Raw genomic sequence first — 24,630 nt, 5'->3', positions numbered from 1 at the left:
TTCAGAAAACGCAGACACCACATGAGCACTTCATACCAGAATACAGGTGCTGAAAAAAAAAAGTAGAACTATACTGTATTTTACAGATGGCTCAAAAGCTAAAGACTATGTTGGAAGTGCAGAACTCTTAGACAAAACAGAGAAAACTGCACAACTGTCTCAGTGTGCATCAGTTTTTACTTCTGAGTGCTGTGCTGTTTGTGCTGCTGTCAAGAAAATAATAGATAAAAACATCAAAAATAACAAAATTTACACAGACTCCTTAAGCACACTCACTGTATTGAAGTGTAGAAATGCTATTGAACCACTGATGGGAAACATACCACTCAACATAGTAGAGGTAATGACACACAAAAGCAATCTAAAAATTCTGCTGGGTCTCCGGTCATGCTGGGAAATTGAGGATGTAAAAGAGCAGATGTATGTGCGGGAAGCGTAAAGATTATATTAACAGAATAAATCAACACGCCACGCAGGAATTGCAAGAAGGTAATGCGCTGCAAATTAATAGCTAAGGGGCAGGCTGCTTGACAAAATGAAGGAAACAAGAAGCTGCATTCTGGTAAACCCGTATTAGGAGAACGGGTATCATGTCAGCATCAGAAGCGCTTCATCAAAGTAATTTTCTACCTGCGTATAAAGAAAGACAAACTTATATGTCTAAGAAAGAAAGGCAAACCTGTATGTGAATTTTCTGCTGATGAGCTCACAGTAAATCACATTTTAATCACATGCACAAAATTTGAAGACCTAAAAAAAAAATGTTTTTCCTTTATTTTACAGTTAAATCATTGCATTTTATCCACAGCTTTTATGCAAACAGGCATTTGTCGATTTTTCATGTTTCTACATTTGTCAAGAAAGCCAATTTTTTATATCAGCTACAGTCGCCGACCATTTCTTCGGAGTTTCAAAAGGTCGAGATAGCGTCCGGAAAATCAGGCGGTCTGAAAAAACGAACTCATGCAAATAAAGTTGCTTTATTTAGCGAGCGGTTTGAAAGCGTGGCCAATATGCCTCAGCGGGGCCCTGCACAAGTAAGTCGGCTTGCATGTCGACAAGGGTGACATTCTCGCTGTACACAGCTGAAAACACCATCAGAGCTCGAGTTAGTTCACTGCTAGCTGGCAGCACAGCCTCTGGCTCCTCACTGTCTGAGCCTGAGTAGCCACTTTCAAGCACTTGGGGAAGAAGTTCTTCATCGGTGAGTTAAGGAGTATAGACACGTACATTTTCTGTTTTGGGATTTTTGCTTTAAACGATCCATCATTGTCCAAACCGGGCTGCAACCCAAAAAGCCCCAACATGCCTTAATTAATAATTATCAGGACATTTATCAGAACCAGTCTCGGTTTCGAGCTCTCCGAGCACAAGCGCGCGATGATGTCAAAGATGCAAACGCACGCCACACGAGCGCCTCCTGCTGGCAAGACTGGCGACACGTACACACACAAACTGATGACGCATACGGGTAGCGTTTTTTGTCTGCGTGCGATCGCTTGTGCAAGAAAATGTCGTCGTCGAGCAAAGATTTAGCATAGCATAATTAGTTCTTCGACGTTTCGCCCTAAGGCGTGGATGTTATTGATACTAATATTTCCAGCGCAAAGACAAAGAAACGGCAGGACATTCACTACTTGCAACAATTTATTGAAGCTGAAAAGCAGCTGCTTATATAGCCATTAGAGGGCGGGGGAAGGAAAAAGGAAGAAAATGAGAATGATGTGCGCACGATCACAAATAAGGCACCAGAAGGGACATACGGGAACAACGGTATCTAAAACATATAAAAAAACTTACTCTCTTTCTTGCATATCATGATTGAGGGAGTGCTTATGCAGGCACTGCCACTCTGCGATTTTGTGTGCCTTAGTCAGACAATTTTTGTGTCTTTTAAGTCTGGCTTCACAACTTCTTTTATCTTCTTTTCTGCTTTCCTTGTAGTGAAGTGGCAGATTCGAGCCTGTTCCGTTCTTGAGCTATAGTTTGTGCTCTCTTAAACGCTCATTAATGCTCATTAGTAGCTATGCACCAATATGCCCCACAAAGTGTTTTACTGTGATGTTATTGACACTGCCGAGCACTTTGATTTCTACCTGCTCGCCAGCGACTCAAGTGAAAAAGCAAGAACCAACAGCAGCCTCGAAAGCTTGGCAGCTGGCATGCAGGAAATATTCGCTGGTTAGACATGTTGAACAATTATACTGATTATTTTGAAGATGCTACTCTCTCAGCACAGTTGGCCAGCGCTGTGAGCTCCAAGCTGGCATCCGAAAAAAAAAAAAATAGTTTTAGCAGTAAAAAAAAAAAAAGCATGGTCTGATCAGACGTCACCTACCGTGCCTAGCATGACTCCCATCCTGCACATGCTCACGCGCTGATTGGTACCAACTCGGCAGGTCACAGTGGTGCCGGCCAAGCATGTGGCGCCATCTGGCGCTGTCAAGGTAATCTGGGCATGCAAAGCTGTGGCTGTTTCCGCCGCTATCGGTAAACGCTTGCGGATCACTTTTTATTCGCGTGCATAACAACTCCGTACAAAGGACGGTGAATAACGAATAAATTGGGAGAATTGTTTGACCAATACTGAGGTGCTGGTAGAGTGATTGCAGCGATACAAGCGACCTTTTTTTCCACATCCACTTTGCTGCTGCTGTCCGGTGGGGCTCGCCTGGCATGAGCTAGCTCCACTGCTTAAGGCGTCTTGCGAATCAAGGATGTATCTTTTGTGCGATAGGCTTCCCAGTAAAGCAGCCCGAAAGTCCGTTTCTTACAGCGTTAGCCCATTCCGAAGCGCCATCTGCTGCCGCTTCGATGTGAAACCAGCTAGGCCCCCTGACGTCTAGGGCAGGCTGGGAGCGGCAGCACAGTTCACGTCTCCCTGAACACCAGCGGGCGACGTCGTTGCCGAAAGCTGTGCAGTTTTGCAGGTATGCTGTTGGGACCCGAGTACAGCAGGCAGTCTTAATGTACACGAGGTTCAAGTTGCACGTGTGTGGCCTAAATGAAAGGAGTAAATAAATTGTGCTTCCCCTTTTCGGAGTCTGATCTGTGTGTCCGTGCGCACGCACAAAGTATACCCAAGCACTGTGCTTGAAAAACACAGCGACCGCGAAATCCACACTAAGTGAAGTAATTGTAACATGCAGCAATGAAGACAGTGTGAAAAGCCATTGGGTCAAGTGAGCAGAAGCAGAGAGCTTTCCCTGGGGTGCCCAATCGATACCTGTATCATCACTGGTCTTTGCTCTGTTGACTCCAGGTCACAGTTGTTTGAAGACGTCATGTTGTTTTACCTATCTACACATTTTCGTCCCAGAGATGTCGCTGTTGATGAGTTATGAAAAACGGAGTCTTTGCCTGGCTAGTATTTAAAATCAAATTAAACTATGTTTGTGGTAAAATGAGAGTTTGGGATTACTTGGTGAGCATCTCTATATAACCAGGGAAGTAACCATATTCCATCTGATTCTTCAAAAATTGGTGTCTTTGCTCCTTTAAGTGCAGGGCGCGATCTCGCTGTCAGCGTTAGCACATTGTTCCTGCCTCACTTCCATGTGAACGGCTCCTGCAGCGCGCAAGTGCTCGATGAGGTCAGCACATGAAGACGGCTGATGAGATTCACTGGCGCTATCATCGGATGACGACGGCACTTCATCTCTGACCGTGAAATCACCATGGTGGAAGCAATTCCACAGTGTCTCCTCGGTCACCACCTTCCATGCATCGGAAAGCATGCTGAGTGCAGACAACAGGTCGACACTGTAGGTTTTGCCGCTGTACACGCATAACACCATGCGACTAAGCACACGTGACCGACAGAGGTGCTTGAGTGTCCTCCTGATAATGCCTGGCATTAGTGTCCGGTAGTTGACGTATAGTGTTCTTGAATTGAGAATTGTGCCGTCTTTGGAACACTGCAATGGGAGCGAGGTTGTCGCCGGAGCGATGAAAAGCGTAGGTGGTGCTGTCAGTCGCAGGAGCGCATCAGAAGCATGCGGAGCCGCAGAGAAAACGTTCGGGCTGTCTGCATCTGCGGCTCATGCCCTGCTTTGATTCTATTGCATCGCGTTGTTCTCTGCTGTATTATGAAGCGTTATTGAGGATTGGTCAAGCAGGAAAACACGTCTCTGCAAGACCATACCATAGCACAATTCTAGCCCGTGTCATTATGCTTTCAACCCCCCCCCCCTTCCCCCCCTCCATACTTTACGCCCTATTTTTCGTTTTTTTTTTATTGCTCATTGCACGCTTTCTGCTGTCTTCCGCATTTGAGCCCTTCCCTTCTCGAAATACACTCTCTCCGCACAGTGGGGAAATCACGTTAGTTTACGCCCTATTTTTCGTTCTTTCTTTTTTTATTGCTCATTGCACGCTTTCTGCTGTGTTCCGCATTTGAGCCCTTCCCTTCTCGAGATACACTCTCTCCGCACAGTGGGGAAATCACGTTAGTTTACGCCTTATTTTTGGTTCTTTCTTTTTTTATTGCTCATTGCATGCTTTCTGCTGTCTTCCGCATTTGAGCCCTTCCCTTCTCGAGATAAACTGTCTCCGCACAGTGGGGAAATCACGTTAGTCGTGCAAGTGAGGAATCCACCCAGCTTCTTTCATGTCCGGTTTCAAAGTTTATTTAGAAATAAATAAATAATTTGACTATACAGAAGGTTACAGTAAAAGGTCCCAAAGTTTGACATTGTACTGGGACCTATAATGAGCTTTGACTCCTAAGGGGACCTCTAATGAGGTTGATGAGCTTGACCGCTTGGTTGGCGAGGGAATGAAGGCTCGAGGGCGTCGAACCTACTTTGAATACCCTTCTTCCAGGTGATCATAAGTATGTCACTATGCACTGTTCTAGCAGTCTTATAGCTTACATTGGAGTATATGTGGCGCGAAACTTCAAGCACAGATCAAAATGCAGTATTTGTTTTGCGTTTCTCATTTCGAACAAATTGTGCGCTGCACGCACAAAAAAAAATAATCTCAAACTCTGACCACCGAGGTATTGTTTATCTGTCTGTGGAGCTTAGCTCGGAAACACGCTGGAAGAATCTTTGAAAAACAATTTTTTTTTCAGTTCAGGGCAAATTAATGCAATAGCATGTGTAAATTTGGGATGTTTTTGCAAAGCGCAGAGGTTTCTAAGCTTGGATGGATGACATAAATGATGCTTCTCATAGTGAATTTCTACGTCCTCATGCGATTCTCGTTTTATGTGAAGTCACTAAACCAAGTGCAGAGCTCTGCAGCAGAGCATATATAAAAGACCTGAGGCTGAGCAAGTGCAAATAATTGTGTTTGAGGGCTCTATCTTATGAATCTGCCTGTGTCTTGTGTGTCTTCAAACAAATTTAGCAGCTTTATTCATTCATGTTTTCGTGGTATTTTTATACAATTTCGTAGTGTTTTATATGTTGGTACTAATATATGCTTGAACCATTTATTTATATTCTCTTAAGTCACGAATTGTTCATCCAGCTAGTTCTTGAAGTCTTCCGCTCTGCGCTGTGAGGTTTCGTGAATCTGTATGAGCTATCGCTGATCTGTTTCGTTTCATATACAACTGCCTGTTCATATGAGTCCGCCCACTTTCAACAGCCCCTGGCATGATTTCTAGCTGCAAGCGATCTTTGCATACCCTCACTATATGTGGGGCAAACAAAGCACGCTAGCCTAATAACACCTTCCATTGCGTTTTAATGCGAGCGAGCACCGATGGACGATTTCAGTCTAACCTGTGTTAACCGGCGGATCCGATAATAAAAATTTGTGACCATAAAAACACAATAGGCATTCGTCATTGAATCTCCCATTAACGTTTAAGAAATAAAGTACACAATATGTCCACAAAATCTCTTACCATTGCTCGTCAGTTAATCGGCAATCAGTATCTGACATTGGCTGTATGCGTCTTGCCGCTCATATTTCCCCAACGACGGCCGCTTTTATAGGATACTAGTTCATTTGTTAATGCGCATAATCGGTTTAATACATTTAGTCAAACGTGTGGGAGCTGAAGCGACAGAATTTATTTTTCCGCTCCTTCAGGGTCCGAACAGCTAGTGGTGATGGAGGCGGTTAACCCAGCTGTGTGCTCAGCGCTTATTGCACTTCTTACAGCACCCTTTCATATTGCGCAGAGCTGTCATTGCTGAAACGACCAGCTTGGCAGCGGCAGACGGCACACTTCTCAGTTCTAGAACGCTATAGTTGACGCGGTGATGTACACAGCGCAGCACGTGAATAGCGACCACGGCGACTGATGACTGTGCATGATGGCACCACTGAGCTGGTACTGGCAGGACGGTGCAGCAAGCGGTGCCTGCTATCGTGGTGATACCTGGTATGCGAGGTTCCGATGGCATGATCATCGGACGATATGACACATGAGTTCGAGGTTGCAGAAAACCAGAATGGCATCGGCCAGAAAAGCAAAATGGCACTGGCGTTTGCATTTTCTATAGCTCTTGAGTCGCGAATCGAAGGAAAAAGTCCAGAAAATTGGAACGAGAAGGATTTCACAAACGTCCGAAATTTTGCTCGGTGTTATACATTGACTCTATGTAGTGCGTGGCGGTGCCATGGCAAGGTCTGGATTTTCAGGCAGGTCCGGAATATCAATCGGCAACTGTACAATAGAACCCCAATTTGTAAGTTCGGATATAGTAAAGTCTCAATTCACCTTTCATACAGGACTATACATTTTTCCCCCAACATAGCAGACATTTGTGATAGAAACAGTTATTGTAAAGTGCATCTGACATGATTTCCGCGAAATGACATCGCCGCATGCGCACTACCCAGGATTGCAAGGAAAATTTCTCTTTTTCTTAAAAAACATAAAGCACCAAAAAGAGTTTTCTTTTATTTTCTAATGGCTTACCACGAGGCTCACCATCAAACAGGAGAAGCCAACTTTACATAAGGCTTGCAGCCATGAGAGAAAGCATGTGGCGTAAAGTGAGCTGGCCACGCACCTTTACAGAAGGCGCCACAGTGCGCTCAGAAAGTAAAAGAGAGTAGAACTGCAGTGAAAAGTAGGGAAGGGAAGAAACGACCGAACATTCACAGCTCTGTGCAACACAAAGCAAGAGGTGACGGTGGCAAGAAGCAGAGGCACAGTGTGCATGGTGTCAACGTACTTGACTATTCTTTACATTTCTCACCTGTTGCCTTTTAAATGACAGAAACCGCAGAAGACAACACGGCTTAGGCTTAGTTGTGAGTCAGCGCATGTACTGTGGCTTTCGTGTTTCTTGTCCCTTGTTTTCGTGTTCGCGCTGGTTATATTAATAATGAACCATGTTCATGCAGGCTTTGATTTTTGCATGGAATCAGATGCAGTTGTAGTTGTAGCCACATTGCATTCATGTTGGTACTTGCACGTGGTACTTGCAAAGAGGTACTTGCACGTGGTGCAAACAAAAAATCTTATAATTGGAAAAACAATTGCACAAAGAAACAATAAGGAATGGATGGGGGACATTTTAGAATGTTTCCTTTATTAATCAACAAAACGTGTTTAGTAAGTAGCCATTTAGTTACTGGACAGCATGTACAGGGCTATCTAATCCCCAACAAATGGTATGGTAGAGGCCCTGACATAATAAAGAGTTGTGCTGGTCTGAGTGACTTTACTACAGTAAAACCGCATTAATACATACCCGCATACCAAGTAGTTGCGGTTAAAATATAGTTGCAAGAATTCCCCAGCTTAGCCACATTCAACCCATGCATTGGCTGACCGATTAAGACATAGTGGCTCACGGAAGGGCCTACTGCGTAATGCGTATCTGCCGTCCCAGCTTTGCTGACTGTGCCGCAGCAGAAAATGCTTTCTGCCTTTCCGGAAAGCATTATCACGTGCGGACTGCCGGCAATGACATTGCGGCCATCTTGGCAATGTTCTGACAAATGCAGCGATAATGTCAATAGGGAGCCCAGAAAGCATTGGTTACGTTTATATAAATGCATCGCTGAGTAGTATTGTCACCAACCCTATCTCAATAACCATCACCATCATACTGCTCGCGCACGGTCGTGCCGCTCGCTCGTGCCAACCTCTCACTGCGGGTCTGCAGGTGCTGTTACATTGTGGATGTGTTGCTGGTAGGTAGCGCATGCTTCGTGGGGGCGTCTTTTGTTTCGAGCTGGTGCTGTGCGAAGCACAAAGCAGTTGTTCTGTTAGTGTGTGTACGAACGGTCGGCACTATGCCGAAGCCTGCTCGACCGAAGTATTGCGTGCTGACAGTAAAGGAAAAGTTGATCATTACTCATTTTACTGAAAATAGAACTATGAAAAGTGTAATAGCGCGTGCATGAAACTTGCTTACTCCCAGTCTCGCCGCTTTTTTTTGAGACTGTTGTTGTCGCCGCACGACTACCACAGTAGCAACCAAAAATAACGGATTTCTTGTCGGTAGCACACCAATAAGATTCATATACTTACATGCATTCAAGGATAATTTACTGTGCCTGAATTTCTCTTATTTCAGAGTGTGAATAATGGCGAAATTGTACTGGTCGGTTAAGGTGTACTACCGGATAGTGCATACTTTTCACGCGTCTCCGCCAACTACGTATAATGATGTTTTACTGTATAAAGGGCATCTACTGTGTAGGTATGTACACACATCTAACTTTGTTTTTTGGCGCATGATGGCCACAGTTACGTGCCGTAGAACCCTGTAGCTTTCAAACCAGGCAGAGAGGGGACCCTTTTAATCTTCGTGTAGGTTGGTATTTCTGACCCTCGGTACTGATGTTAGGTGTCAACAGGTGGAGCAGTGGTAGCATCCCATGCACTTCAGATCTTTCCAATGCACAATGGAGATGTTGGATGCAGTTGTACTGCACATGTCTATCTGTGTGAGGGTCCGTCACATTAGTGGCAGGGTGTCACGGTGCTGACAAGGCACGTGTTGACAAAATGGGGACGTTGGGGAGTGCAATGCTCACACCTTTCCTGTATGATTCAGTGGGGTATCTAGAATGTTTGTGACTTATGTATTTGTATGGCATTTGTTGAGCTTGTGGAGTTCCATGATGAAACATATTGCAGAACGTATATTGTTGCCCAAAACGACATGCGTCATAGATGTGCCGTATTGACGGAAAATCTAAAGCATTTCCATGCATCTGTGCACGTATTGTAGTATGAGATGGCATTTGTTTTGCTTGTGTGTTACGTCTATTAAAAAAGTGTTGATATTTATTTCATCCCCTACTACTTGATACCGCTACCTCTTGGCACTGTTAACGCACTGCTAATGAGCTTTTCTGCATCCTCCAGGATGTTGCATCGACCCAGTATATTGCTCGAGACGCTGCCTGGTCAGTTGAGCTGCTCAACCTGTCCAAGTCTACCCAGTGCATTCCAGTGAAGGTGTCTAGGCCTGCACAGACTGTTGATGAGCTTGTATTGGAAAAAGGTACCAGACACAAAGGTACCAGACAGTTCTTCCAACTTGTGTTCCAAAGTGTAGACCACAGTGTGGAAAAGTGCAGTCAGCGTGCTTACAAGCGCGCATTTTTTTCATTTTCTTTTGTGGTTCCTTCTGTGCTCAGCCTCTCATATGTCATTCCATTTCCCCAGTATAGTAATCAATTATGTTGCCTATTCATTTGTACTGTACTGAAGTTTTAAAACAAGTTTTTATGTGGTTGCTCTTGTAGCAGTCTATTGATATAGTGTAGCTATAGCAAATTGCAATTTAAGGTAGCAAAAATTATAGTGAACAAAGCATTCTGTTTTTTTAATTGGTTCACAGGAAGGGAAAGGCGCAGTGTCTGTCCCACTTGCGCTGTGGACACCTGTGCCACGCTGTAAGGGAAGGGAGGAAGGTGGGAGTGAAAGTAGAAGGAGAAAGAGGAGCCGTAGTGGAAGGCTACAGAGTAATTTTGACCGCCTGGGGATCTTTTACGTGCGCTGATATCGCACAGCACATGGACGCCACTTCGTTTCGCCTACATCAAAACACAGCCACCGCGGTCGGGATCGAACCCGGGAACTCTGGCACTGTAGTCGGGCGCCTTACCACTGCATCACTGCGGTGGGGCACATTCTGAATTGCAGTTGCAAGATTTCGTGACAAAGCTGCAGTTATATTGCTAACTTCTTTTGGGGATGCGACTCTAAGAAACTATATGCGCAGTGTTTGTACATTGTGAAAACAGGCAAGCCTGTGCTCCTCAACAACGTGACAAGCGCAAGCATACGCTCTGCTGCTGGGCATGAGGATTGACAAAAGGAGAGCGCATGCACGTGTTTAGCTCTAATCTCTCTCGTGTGAACACATAATTGATCACCCGGGCATGTCTAATTAACCTCATGCCTGCAAGATATGTCAGCTTATGCACTGTGACGTGGCATTACCTCTGAATTGGGGCACACATGCCTGCCAAGGATGTGACCTGCTCTGCAGAGTGTTACGTTAGCAACTGCTGAATCCAACCAGTCATCACTGGGTGCAGTTTGCGATAGATCAGATGCATACGTTTGCACCTAACGTCCCTCTGCTGCAGTTGGAAGGCTACTTGCCGGAAGGCCTGCCTTGGAAGGCTTTTAATTCAACCTCTCAGGACCGCGCACTTGGTACAAGGACAGCACAGAGGCCGCAGCTCGACAATGTCGTCTCATTTCCAGGAAGGCAGGCCAGCAAACAATACATTTCATATTTTTGAGCTTTTCCATGCTTGTTTGTGATTTCTTGCTTATTTTAGTACATTAAAATTGGGCAACTAACCCGCCACCTCACTCTTCTACACTTAAAGGCCGCTATACGCTCGTTTTTGGGGCGCTGCACCCATCCGCCAGTCTACCCAGTCCTAACAATAGGGCGGACGGAGGCATGCATCCTCCTCCCAGCTGGCGCATCAAGTTGGTCAACTTCAACTTTGGGGCACATCGGTCGCATGTGCCCTTGTTCTTACTTTTGCAAAGATAGCCATTCACGAAGCACCGGCCAAACATTGTGTGAAACAAGTCCTAGGTGAATGGTGCCTGTCCATGAAACATATACAGTGCAGTACACTTATAACGATACTAGATAACATATAATGATATATTACTTATAACGATCAGATTCTTGGGATTTATCAGCTTTCTCATCACCCCTATGTAAGAATAAACCAGATATAACGATCAGTTATTGTCAGTATATCGCATACGATGGTAACGTTATTGCCACCCGGTAGGCAGTGTCTACCGGGTGGCAATAGCGTTACCATCGTATGCGATATACTGACAATATCTGATCGTTATATCGGTTTATTCTTACATAGGGGTGATGAGAAAGTTTCTACAAAACCTTGAATGCCTGATAAAAAAAAAAAATTAAATACTAAGAAGAGAATGGTGTGAAAACTCCACATATGGGGTGAAAACAGAGGGGCGTGGAGAAATCTGCGAGGGCCATTGCCTGCAGAGCACTACCATCATTGCAAACGCTGCCTATCGCCGCATAACATGTGCGGTTGTATCGCCATCGCCGATTGTGCGTCTTTGGAATATGGCGCCTGACCAAGATGACTGTGCGATAGTTCCCGAGATGAAACAGCAGGGTTTGAAAGTTGGAAGCTTCCTGAAACAAAATTAGTTATGGTATAACTCTGGCAACCCTACAGTAAAAGCTCGTTAATTCAAACTTCACTGGACCGGGAAAAATGTTCGAATTATGCGATGTTTGAAATATTGAATGGCCTCGAAAAAACTTACAAGAACCATTTGTATTATGGCAAATGTACCGTACTTAGTCGCGTAACGAACTACGTCGCGTAAAGAACCCACCCAGTCCCAATTTGTACCTACGAATCTGAAAAAAAGAAAAGAAAAAAAGGTGCCAGTCGTTAGCACGTCCATCCGTTTTGCGCCGTCACAACACATTTCTTGGCAGTGCGCCCAGGTGGTGGGCAGCGATAACGGTGTGTTTGCCTTTTGGCTTTAGCTCCATCAGGGGGGGAAGCATACTTGGCAAAGTGCCAGCGCTTGTCCGGTTGTGCAAGCCTTCTTTTCAGTATGTTCGTTTTATCATGCTATGAGTGACTGGGGCGGGCGCTGACTATTGCCACTTTAATCGTTGGAACACGCGATAGCAGCAAGCGGCTAAAAGCTGCTGTCATGATCACGGCTGACTCGCATGCTTCCCTATGCTTCCATTGACGACTGATGGGTGGAAGGATGGATGGCAGTTCCAAAAAAAAAAAGTGTTAAACCTATAATGCCCGTTCGAGATCATAGCCTTTCATGGGCGTTGGCTGGGACCGCGCCGACACTACTCCATATTTCTAAATTAACAGGGTTGGAATTTAAGAGTATCTAGTTGCGAGCTACAGAGGTTGCGCAGAAGAGAGAGCAGGGAGCTGCCGCCGTGGCCATGCATTGACCTTGCCGCGGCCGCCTTCCTTCCCTCCAACGCCGCCGGCCGCCGCACCGCCCATGGTGCCATTTAAGTTTCACCCACTCTTCCATGGTTTTACCTGGTTCCATCTGTCCGCATTTTGGACGTGCACATCCTCTAATTATGCTTTAGAAGTGAGAGTTGAGCTAGTTGGTGCATCATTTTTTAAAAACACACAGCGCAACAAACATAGGACAAGCGAGTAGATGGAAACAGCGCTGACTATCAACTGTATAATTTATTGAAAGAACACGAATATATACAAAAATGCTCGGACAACCAAGTGCGCATGTTTGCAGATAAAACAACATTTCACTTTAACCAGTTTCGTCAAGATATGAGATTTCTCGGGGATGAATGATAACAGATGGGGTGCTTACGCATGTGTCAGAATCCTTGTGATTGAGATGGGCCTCTTTTATTTCTTGTTAATTTCTCTCTGTGTTTGTACAACACTGTAGTTTCTTTGAACAGGGGAGTGCAAGGAGGGTGCAAAGGGGGCTTTTGGCTACATTCCTTGTGGTGTAGTGCCAGGTTCGACGCCGGGGCTTTTTCTAGGGAGGTTTCTAAAGAGGTTTTTAGCCTTATGTTAAGACACCTTCCTGATTGACCAATGTAATCTTTGCCGCAAGTAAAAGGCACTCTGTACACCACTCCTTCTGTGCACGGAAGAAATGCTACATTATGTTTTACCTGGCATCCCTCACGGCCTGCAGGTCGTTTTTTGTTATTTATTTTTCGGTCTACCTTAGCGCAAATGCTGCCAAGTTTTATCGGTGCAGAAAAGAATGACCTGTACTCCATACCTATGTCCAACTTGCCGTAGGCGATGCGAAATTCCATGCACAAACGGTATGACGGCAATATTTTTCTTTTTACGGGGTGTCTCAGAATCCTGTCGTATTCTAGAGGCCTTTACTTTTTTCAGGATCTTGTTGCAAACAAGCAAGATTACGTCATCGGGGAAGCCTGCTGACCTCAGTCTATCTATCTGATCATTGAAGCTATACATGATGGCATGGTCGCAGGGTTTAACAATTGATGACCCTATGCATGACACAGCTATGCCACACTTAACTAATTTCGAATGGCCAGATTTAAAATTGAGCAAAGGCTTCTTCTATTTTGGTGCAAATGCCCAGCAGACGTTATTTTGCCCTAAATTCAATATTAAATCAAGAAAGGGAAGAATATCACAAGACGGGGTTTCGAATGCGAAGTTCAGGCCATTTTCTCAGTCTTGAAAAACTTTTAGAATGTCTTCGATGCACTTTGAAAGGTCATGCGCTTCTACAAACAGAAAGTAATCGTCCACGTATCTGAACACTTTTTTTACAAAGGGAGCAACATTATTATTGATGACTTTGTCAACGTAACTTAGATAAATTTCACCTAAAATTAGGGGGGGGGGGTGCCACGCTTGACCCAATGCACACGCCTGCTTTTTGTAAATACAATTATGTGGACCACAGAGTCATCCACATACTCCGTCCTCAGCGGGGGGGTATTTTTGCAGGTCGTGATCGCGCAGTCACGTGACACAAAAGTGACGTGGCGCTACTACGTCACTTCTGTGTGTCCTGTCGACATATATATATATATTTTTTTATTATTCTACTGGGGCAGTGAGAAAAGCGCTTGGCCGTCCGCACGCTTTCTTCTGTATCTTTTTTTTTGCTATTAGTGGGGAGAGGTTGAAAGGAGGGGCGTGTAAAGCCCCTCAATAGAGGGGCTTTAGGGGCGGACAGGCTAGCCGCCGTAGACAGCGTGGTTTCAAACGAGTGACGGCTTGGAGCTGCCCTCGGTAAAGCAGTATGCACGCTTGCTTGCTTTCTTCGTTTTCGCTAGCTGTTAGGTATGGGCTGGTTTAGCTTGAGAGGCAGCGGAGGGAGTGCTGAAGATTTGCTGTGTCGTTTCCTTGACTCAATCAGCCGCTTTTGCACCTTAAAAGTTACGCCTCAATTATGATATATATATATATATATATATATAAGTAGTGACGTATCCGTAAGCTAAGTAACATTTTGTATAATTTCACAGCTTAATTCCAAACATCAACGTTTACGCGCCGCAAGATGTTGTAAAGTTATTTGCTTTTTGCCACTGAAAAACTGCACGTGTGTAGGCGCGCAAGTACTCAATATATTTGAGGCCCCGCATAAGGTCAGTACTCTTGCACGTTTTCGTTGTAGTGAGGAAGCAAGCTCACAATCCCTGCAGCACGCTGCGAAGAAGCAGACTCGCGATTCGAAGTCCCTGCGTCGCTTCGAATACCAGCTCTAACCCCGCCAGACCATCGGAAGAAAGAGAATGAAAGCAAAGACTGCGAACGCACAAAATCTGCGCTCACTCATTCCCCCGGGGGAGGAAAATTCTGTTTACTGCTTGGAGCCTTGGGGGAGGGGAGAAGACTGTGTTGGAGGAGGAGCCAAAAATTAACTGCCGCGAGCGCTTCCTCTTACAAGGAAAAAAAAAGGAAAGACTCCGCGAGATATGCGTACGTGACGTGTAGGCTACGTCACCCATGTGTCATGTGATTGCACATCGACGACCTGCAAAAACATTCTCTCCCTTCTAGCAGGCCCTTTTCCGGGAGGATATTTTTGCAGGTCCTGAGTGCGCAATCACGTGACACTAAAGTGACGTAGGGCCTACATCACTCCTGCGCGCCCTATGTGTGTTAATGTTTTTTCTTTTTTATTGGAGGGAATGAAAGGGTGGCTACAAGCTGTTAGGTCCAATGCACGAGAAAGATGTAAGGAGGCGCTTCGTCGTCAGAGCGGGGCTTCGAGCTGGAGGATGGGGAGCGCTTAGCCGTCCTGCGAGCAAAGCACACAGCAGCACGCACGCTTTCTGAAAGGATGAAAGAAGCGGGCAGGCTGGCCAGCGTAGGCACCGCTGGCATTACAAATGCCACTACTGTGTGTGGCATTTGTAATGCCAGAGAAAAGCTACTCGTCAGTGCTGCCGCGACTGCGAAGAGATGTCGAGTACGAGGACCAACATTTCCAGATGTGGAGGAGGCGCTGGTGCGATGGCTAAAAATAGCTCGGTCGAAAAACCTACCAGTTAGCCCTGGTTTTTGCCTCGCAGCTCAACCATGACAACTTCATCATGTGTACCAATGGCTGGCTAGCCAGATTCAAAGCAAGGCACGGAATAAGCATGAAGACCGTAGCTGGAGAAGGCGCCGTGGCTGACACTGAAGGCGCAGAAGATTGGAGGAGTGGCCAGCTTGGACAAATTTTGGAAGACTATGCGCCTGACTGGGATGGAGCACATTTGGCGAGCACTCGCAGATTATGACTAGCAGCTTAACGGTATCCCTCAAAAGGAAAGTATACAACAGTTGCATCTTACCTGTACTCACCTATGGGGCTGGAACATGGAGGCTAACCAAGAGAGTTCTACTTAAGTTGAGGACAACCCAGATAGCTATGGAACAAAAAATGGTAGGGGTAACATTAAAAGATTGTAAGCGGGTAGAGTGGGTCAGAGAAATAACTCAAGTTACTGACTTTCTAGTGGAAATCAAGAAGAAATGGGCATGGCCAGGACATGTAGTGTGAAGAGAGGGTAGCCGATGGTCACTTAGGGTAACAAACTGGATTTCAAGGGAAGGAAAGCGTAGCAGGGGGCGGCAGAAAATTAGGTGGGCGGATGAGGTCAAGTTCGCAGGGGTCAAGTGGATGCAGCTAGCACAGAACCGGGTTAATTGGAGAAATATGGAAGAGGCCTTTGCTCTCAGTGGGTATAGTCAGGCCGATGATGATGATGATGATGTGCCCGACGACATATTTAGCCTTGATGAGTCCGCGCTTTTCTTCAAGCTGCTGCCGAATAGAACACTTGCGTTCAAGGGAGAACCGTGCACCGGCGCAACGCATGTCAACCTCATTTCAGTTGCATTCGCATGCAATATGTCTGGAAGCGAGCAGTATGCCACTTCTCGTCATTGGCAAGTCAGCCAAGCCAAAATGCTTTAAAGGCGCCCCACTGCCATCAGGAGTCCTTTATAGGGATAACACCAAGGCACGGATGACTGGGAAGCTTTTTGAAGAGTATGTGCGCTTCATTGACCGCCGTTTTGAGGCGAAAGGAAGAAATGCTGTTGTTATCCTTGACAACGCATCAGCGCACGTTGCGGTGGATGGCCTCAAGGCACTGAAGCTGGTGTTTTCAAACACCACAGCGATTGCCCAGCCCTTGGACCAGGGCATCATTAGAGTTGTCAAGCAGGTCTACAGGAAGAACCTACTGCGCAGGATGCTGCTTGCACTGGAATGTGGCAAGGTGTACGCCATTGACCTGCTGGGTGCGATTCACCTGCTGGAAAACTCATAGCGGCAGGTCAAGTCTGCTACTGTGCAGAACTGTTTTAAGCATGCAGGTTTTCGCGAAGTGTGCGCGGTTCACGCAGATGATGCAAGCGACATCACCTGCGTCCCGGACCAAACATATGAGAACCTGCTGAACGAAGTACTTGAGAGGGAAGGTTCTCCAGAAGGCATTACCTTCTCTGAATTCAGGGACGTCGACAACGAAGTGGAAACTTCGCCAGACATGTCGGATGAAGCCATGGTTGCCTCAGTGGTGGCGGAAGTGGCTCCAACTGACAGTGACGACAACGACGACACAAAGTGTGGAAGACCCGGGCCCAACAGTGGTAGAAGCTGCGCACGCTGTGAGCGTCATGCGGCTGTTCACCGAAAAAAAGGAACTGGCCGAAAAACTGGCTTGTGGCCTGAATGAGTTTGAAGCTGCCGTTATCGCTGCTAGAGCACCGCGGCGTCAGACTAAGATTACTGACTTTTGCAGTGCAAAATAAAGGCTGCATTTTTTTTTTTAGCCTACTGCCCATTTTCACTTGTTTTTTGGCAGGTCAGTGGGTAATTTTATGCTACTCCTGTTAAGCCGTAGTACCGTTTAGTATGTACTTTTTCCGAGTTCCGGCTAACTACGGCTTAACGAGGTTTTACTGTATCGGCATAGCTGCATGCTCACATTTTTATTGTATTTTTTCTTCGTAGCGAACTCAGTTTGGATTCATCTGTACATCACACATTGTCACAACTGCTGACATTGTCATTCTCTGCTGCTGCCGCTTTTTTTCTTTTTCGGGCCACGGGATCACCGTTTCTAGGTTCAGAAATACATACTGAAAGAATGTTTTCACTCCTTGCACAACTTCTTTCTCCTCTTCCCTCCCCGTCCCTAGCTTTTTTTTAGAAGCGAAATCATAATGAAACCCCTGGCAGTCATGATTGTCCTGCTCAAAGACAAGTCCTCAGACTGCAGACTGAGGCTCCTCCTTCAACCTTTCATTGCTTTTTCATAGTTTATATGTCTGGTGTCAGTTTGGGTGCTTAATTTATTTAGTGAGTTGTGACTGGTTATCAGTGCATGAAACCAGCATGCATAGAAAATAACCTCATGTGTTGCAGACTATGAACACGTGTGGTGGAACCTTGGCTAGTACTGGTGTGGCAATGTCATCTGAGTTATACGAGATGTGCGTAATAGTGTGCGGGCTTCATTGCACCACCTCCTGTGGTGGTGCAGTGGTTAGGGCACTTGACTATTGTGCCCAATAATGTAGGTTCAAATCCCAGCTGCAACGCCCGCTTTTCGATGGAGGTGAAAAGACAGGTAGCCGTTTGCTTTGCGATGTCAGTGCATGTTGAAAGAACCCTAGGTGGTCGAAATTTCCGGAGGCCTCCATTACTGCGTCTCTCATAGCCTGACTTGCTTTGGGATGTAAAACCCCACAAATAACAAACCAATCTTTTGAGGATGTCTTTTGTTGATGGTGCTCAACTACTAAAGAGACTTCGTAAGACACAGCATGAAGGTGGAAAAGGCAAGGGAGAATGAGGCAGCTAGATAGTTGAAGCAAAGCGGGGAGCTGAGGTACAAACTTGAAGAACGAGGCAGTGGCTGCATATGCTTTTGTGTCTACTCGTGAAGTGAAGCTTAGCATTTAATTTTTTAAAGGGGTAGAGACACCAAATTTTTGTGCTGTACTTTTGTGTTGTAAATAATGCGTAGCCTTCAAGCTTCGTGCCGTTGCGCTGCACCACTTGAAGACGTTGGACCAACTAGCGCTCCAGTTCATGTTGTAATGCGTAGCCATTCTGTAAGCATAGAGCATGGTGCTAGAAGAGTGAAATAGCTTTACATAATTTATTATCGTATTTTTAGTTTGCAGTAGTTTCGGCTCATAGTTGCCAGGGTTTTACTTGACATCAATAAACAGAAGACATAACATTCAAATGTCATGTGGACTAATACCTCGTGATGTCAACGAGTAGGCGTGTCATCTACTCTGTTTACAGTGTGACACTGCCATATGCTGTGATGATGGAGTCACACTGTGGAGACAGTTGGTCAACTGCATCTGTAAACATGATTTTCACGTCATTTTGGCGATCGTCTCACGCCGCGCTAGCACCAACTACATGGAATTTGGAAACATGTTGTCACCTTCCAACAGCTGTCACCAACTCACTGTCTCATACCCGCTCGACATCTCTTTGCTCGTAGCTGTGCCGATGTCGGGAGCCACTCGCTTCGCAACAATTTCGCCAAAATTCCTACACTATACGACCGGCTGAGAAAAATTATAAAGGGGAAGAGGATTTGACTGTGGTCGAGAGTGCAAAAATGTCGGTGAGTTTATAGCTTGAATTGTACACGATCGAGGGACCGCTTTCGTGTGCCTTTCTGAGCGTTACTTTTGTGTGTGCGAATCTGGTGATTGTTGAGAGCAAAATCACAAATTTTAGAATGAAAATGGCCATCAAGTATACGTTTGATAACAATGAACTGAAATTGACGCTTGCACCGCAGGATGCGCGTACAATCGCCACAAAGCACCGGTTTAATCTTTTGCGCCGAGCAATGCTGCAAGTGGCCTGGACCAGTCGTCGGTGCTACTTGTGGAGATTATGGATTATGGATAGTTGTATACACGTCTTATCGAGCTTATTTTATTTTGAGACGAGCTTCCAGTAATAATGTGGTGACTGCAGATGAACCATTGTTACTACGTAGGGTGATTGTCCTGTTCCATAGTGCCATCCAGTGAAACCAACTACGCCGAATGACAAATAGGGCAGGCAGAGAGCAGCGCAGTTCGTTGCATGGCGCATTCTCGGGAGGCGCTGTTGCCGAAGGCTCTGCACTTATGCAGGCATATGCTACTGTTGCACGAGCATAGTAGGCACTCCTGATAACATTTGTTTTTTCTGGTACAAAGCTAAGGAGTGCTACACTGCCTCACTGCTGTGATGCACCGCAACTTCGGTCTTGGCTGCGGCGACCAACAACAATGCTGTCCACTGACCATCTACGTGCAGTCAGCGGCAGCCTTCGCAATGTTTAATGGATGAGTATTGCCATCAAGTATAATTTTGCCTACAAGAAGCCTGGAACTGTAAATGTCTATCCACACTTGCGTATTGCAAAGGGCGTGCTACTGGCTGTCACATGCGACCAGAGTCGCGCAGCTCGACTAATGTTCACAGTTGCAAATGCAACCTGCTGGTCACTCTCTACATCTTGTCTATCTTGACTGTGCACCAAATAGAATAAGGCTAACTTGCTTTCACTTCATCTGAGCTGCTGATTGGTTACTGGTCCACGACCAGCAGTGGCAAAGCTGGAAAATCGAGGAATGATCGAATGGCCTGTGACGGTCGTTTTTCGACCAGTGCGATCATTTGCGACAGTCGCTTTTTGACCAAAATGGTCGCACGACTTCCGTGAGTTAGAAGTGTGAATGGGCCTTTAGAACGCTGTCATGCTGGTATAAGTATTGGTGCAATAAAAGAGCCAAAATTGGCCGAGCAGCAGCATCGTCACTAACGTCAGAAAACTGTGCAGTGACGTCACAAATACTTGAGTATGGTTTTTTCAGTGAACCTAATTTACAGTGAGTGTGCTAGCAATGGGTCCAGAATGCAAGAGCGAGCATTTTCAAAAACTTTAAAAAGGATTAAAATATCTTTTATGCCTCCCTTGAGTCTAATACTTGACTGCGATGGTTTTCACACACAAAGGAAGCGTGTGACAAGCTTTGCACAACCTTGAAATTTGGTGTCTCTACCCCTTTAAGCTTTATGTGATGTCAACTTATTTCTTGTTATTAAAACATGTTGATTATGCTGAATAAAGGCAGGTGTAAGGTTTTTGGGGATGACCCTTTATTTCATATCTGCAGCCATTCAAGGTCTCTAAATAGATCACATATGCTAGTCACCTATATAAGTGTTGTAAAGAGTATTCTCATGGTGTGATTGCTGCCTGTAGGAGAGTAAGCTCCAGTTTGACTCTTCTTGATTCCTTTCTGAAGGCAAGAAGCAACCACCAGCATTGAACAAGCGTTACCAGTGCCCTGAGTGCAGCTACGCCACAAAAAACGCCGGCCACTTGACAATCCACCGCAGGAAGCACACGGGAGAGCGCCCCTTTCAGTGCAGCAAATGCAGCAAGTGTTTTGCACGGAAGAGCACTTTGGAGCGGCACTTTGCCACCCACTCAAGCGAGAGGCCATACCAGTGCACACATTGCAGCAAGAGCTTTAAATCACGACATCGTTTAGTGCACCATCTCTGGTACGCAGGTAAGAGTCGCTACAATTCCACCTCCATCCCACAGTTTTTGCAGACATGAACTCAAATCAGCATCAACAAAGTCACAAGCAAAAAGAGCAATTTACATATTCTTTTTTGACGACAATAGACCTTATGCAAAATTTGGGGCCCTCTTGCACTGTCAGCGTATATTTCTGCCATGTTAGATACTGCAGCACTATATATCACCCATATATTGCTGCATACCTTGATGCACACAGGGAGCAGCTACGAATAACCAAGTGAACGGTGAGGGTGCCAGCTTAATACAGTTTGTTAATGCACAGTTGACTTGGCTCATGTGCGTCATGTATGTCGAATGCATTTACAGAGTATATCTGCAGTGGCTGTGTAGCTTATGTTGAGAATAATGTATTTATTTATTTACTCTCAAGGCCTTTCAGCATTACAGAGGGGTGGGTACATGGGATCACCATCAGTCTTTTGCGAAACACGAACAAAAAATGCATGCCTTTCAAACATGGAGGAAATACATAAAAACACATCAAAGAAAAGAAAAAGTAGCTGGGCTATACAGAAAGGAGATGTTTCATCGCATGTTTGAATGCCTTGGGATCTTCGATGTATGCGATAGAAAGGGGCAGGTATGTCAATTCTCTTGCAGTTCTTGGCAAAAAACAATAAAAAAGCATATTTGTATGACAGAATGCGGCATGAACTTTGTGTGAGCTATGCATGCTGACGAGTAAATAGGTTCAGAAAGAATTTCACGCTTTAGTAATGGGTTAGTGAAATAAATTTTATGCAATAGCCACAAACGGGAGAACGTTCTTCGAACATTTAAATGTGGAAGAGCTAGTTGTGACATTATTAACGAAACGATGGCGCTACGGGCATAATTAGAATAAAATGTGCTGATCAATTTTGAACTGCTTCAATATTGTCAATTAAGATAGAACGGGCTGGACCCCATATAACGGAGGCATATTCTAGTTTAGGTCGAATTAAAGTTTGGTACAAGGTTAGTTTGAGATGTTTCGGGGTTTGAAAAAAAAGAAGGTAACCGAATGTGTGACTGGCATTGTTAGTAATATATTTTACATTAGCATGCCATGAGAAGTTATTTCTTGTGTAGACTACAAGATATTTGTAGCAAGCAACATTTTAAAGGGACACATTGTTAATTGTGCAGCCGAAGGGTAGAGGCAGGTTAGTACTCCGAGAGATTGTCATACGTTTACATTTACTAGCATTTAAGGGGGGACATGGGTCTTAAAATTGGTATTGTTATTTATTACCCAAACTTTATGAAACCTCACAGAATTGTTCAGTTTTTTCTACTGATTTCAAATATGCAAACATTTCTCCTCTAGGGCAATTAGTTCCAAAGGTATTAGAGAATTATTGTATTGTCTGCTTAAACAATAGGAAAACATTAGCTCATCAGAAATTATTTTTTAATATACAGATAGATACTATAAAGTGTAAGGAGTGCAATGCTGGAAGCAGTTTTAAAATTGAGCTAATAATAGAGATTTAGCAGCCCACTGAACTTCACACTCACAAGCATGGCAACTGTGAAAGGATTTAAAGTTAAGATATAAAAGTTTTACAAGTGAAAATAAAAAATGTGCTTCCAACATTGCATTCCTTATACTTTATAATATCTACCTGTGTATTAAAAATTAATTTCTAGTGAGCATTTTTTCCTGTATTGTTTGAGCAGACAATAGCAATAATTCTCTAATACCTTTAGAACTAATTGCCCCAGAAGAGAAATTGTTGCATATTTGAAATCAGCAGAAAAAACTGAACATTTCTGTGAGGTTTCATCACATTTGGGCAGTAAATAATAAAGTTAGTTTTAAGACCCATGTCCCCCCTTAAGGTCATAAGCCAATTGTTACACCAACTAAATGTTGCGTCAAGATCAGACTGTTGAAACAAGTTGTCATGAGGGTTAGTTAGTACACGATAAAGAACGCTATCATCGGCGTAAGGCCTAATGGACGAGGAAACAGTCAGAAAGGTCATTAATATATATTAGGAATAGTAAAGGGGCTGGAAAGGAGCCTTGTGGAACTCTAGAGTTTACAGGAGTTGTAGATGATACAAAGTTATTAGCTGTTGCAAATTGAGAACGGTTAAGGAGGAAACACTCCATTGTATGATGCTGGGATCAATTTTCAAGGTGGGTCAGTCTGCTGCTAAACATGATCAAGGGAAGAAACTATGCTAATAGTAAGAATTAATAGCTATGTTTCACATGAGTAGTGTTTGCGAAAGCCACATTGGGCAGGGCTAAAAAATGAATTTGCATTGATGAGGGATATGAAGTTGGAATATATTATTAGCTCTAATAATTTACAAGGGATACTTGTTAACACAAGTGGTCTTAGTTAAGGGGGGAATGAGCATTAACTGACTAGAAAAGTGGTACCACCTTGCCCACCTTCCTTTCCTGTGATAGTGCACTGCACTGTAAAGACTGCGTAAAAAGGCTTGCCAATATGATTGATGAATATACTTGTGTTTTTAAGAAATTTCGAATTACCTTAAAATCACAACAGGAAGAAATTTTCAAACCTTGTATTAATTTCATAACACTAACTGAATCTATGACGATAGCGTCCATCTGGAAGAATGAGCAAGGGCATACTGTGGGTATTAAAGCAGTAGTGGCATCCGAGAAGGACTCAGTGAAAGTAACATTCAGTATGTTACAGTATTGGTTATTGGGGATGACTCGACCGGTGTTGTCAACGAGCGATATGGTGTTGCACTTGGCTGGACTGATCACTGGCCAGAATTCAGACGGGTTGCTTGAAAGAGAGGGAAGAGTATTTGCAAAGAATTATGTTTTTGCTTCTTTAAGGGCATTGCAATACTTCGAAGCAATGTCATGGTATGCAAGCAAGTTTTGTGACCGGTTGGTTTGTTTGCCTTTCCGGAACAGCCTTTTTTTCTTGTTAAGCAGCCTCTTCAGCGCTGTTGTGAACAACGAAGATTGCTTTTTCCTCTAAAGTGCATATAATGGCACGTGTTGATGAATGCCATAACTTTGTTCTTGAACAGAATCCAATTCTCTTCAGTTGAACGATCGAAGAAATCTGGCACATATTCATCAACAAATATTTCTAGCTCTTGGTAATTGCACTATATAATTGACTTTGCCATTGTCTCTGACTGTCTTAGATGCATGAGGTGGACATAGTATACGGTTAACTGTTATCACAAAGTGGGTAAGGCAGTGGTCACTCAAGCCTGGAAAAAAGGTTATCGAATGCACAAGTTCGGGGACAGTCGCTAAAATTAGGTCAAGTAACAATTTTCGTTAGACCAAAGTTGACGTATAGATTCACAGAAAATACACTCTCGATAGACGCGCCTTTAATTATTGGGGTAGGCTGTGACCAATCAATTTCCAGAAGATTAACATCGGCATGCAAGAAAAGTGGACAGTGTGGAAAACGCAGCACTAAGTTATTTAAGACATCATGCATCAGGTCACAAAAGTATGAAGGGGCGTTGGGTGACTGATAACACAAGCAGAACAGCATACTCTGCTAACCTAGGAAGACACAAACACAAACATTTTCTAATGGAGAGTCAATTACAGTGGCGATAGACATTAGTTA

General features: G+C 44.6%; 1 protein-coding gene across 8 annotated transcripts in view; it reads left to right on the top strand.

Moving 5' to 3' along the window:
- Nucleotides 1-24,630, top strand: part of LOC146180026 (uncharacterized) — a 34,786-nt gene that overhangs the window by 6,258 nt on the left and 3,898 nt on the right. For 7 of the 8 annotated variants that reach the window (XM_084579368.1, XM_084579372.1, XM_084579369.1 and 4 more), the window contains exons 3-4: nt 9,293-9,446; nt 20,752-21,021. In XM_084579368.1, the coding sequence (XP_084435494.1) occupies nt 9,293-9,446; nt 20,752-21,021 (424 nt within the window). The remainder of the gene's footprint in view (nt 1-9,292; nt 9,447-20,751; nt 21,022-24,630) is intronic. The other variant, XM_084579367.1, reaches the window with a different exon arrangement.

This window comes from Amblyomma maculatum, chromosome 9 (assembly GCF_055883805.1).
Source record: "Amblyomma maculatum isolate TAMU_Amacu chromosome 9, ASM5588380v1, whole genome shotgun sequence".
NCBI lineage: Eukaryota > Metazoa > Arthropoda > Arachnida > Ixodida > Ixodidae > Amblyomma > Amblyomma maculatum.
This window is presented reverse-complemented; position numbering and strand designations above follow the sequence as displayed.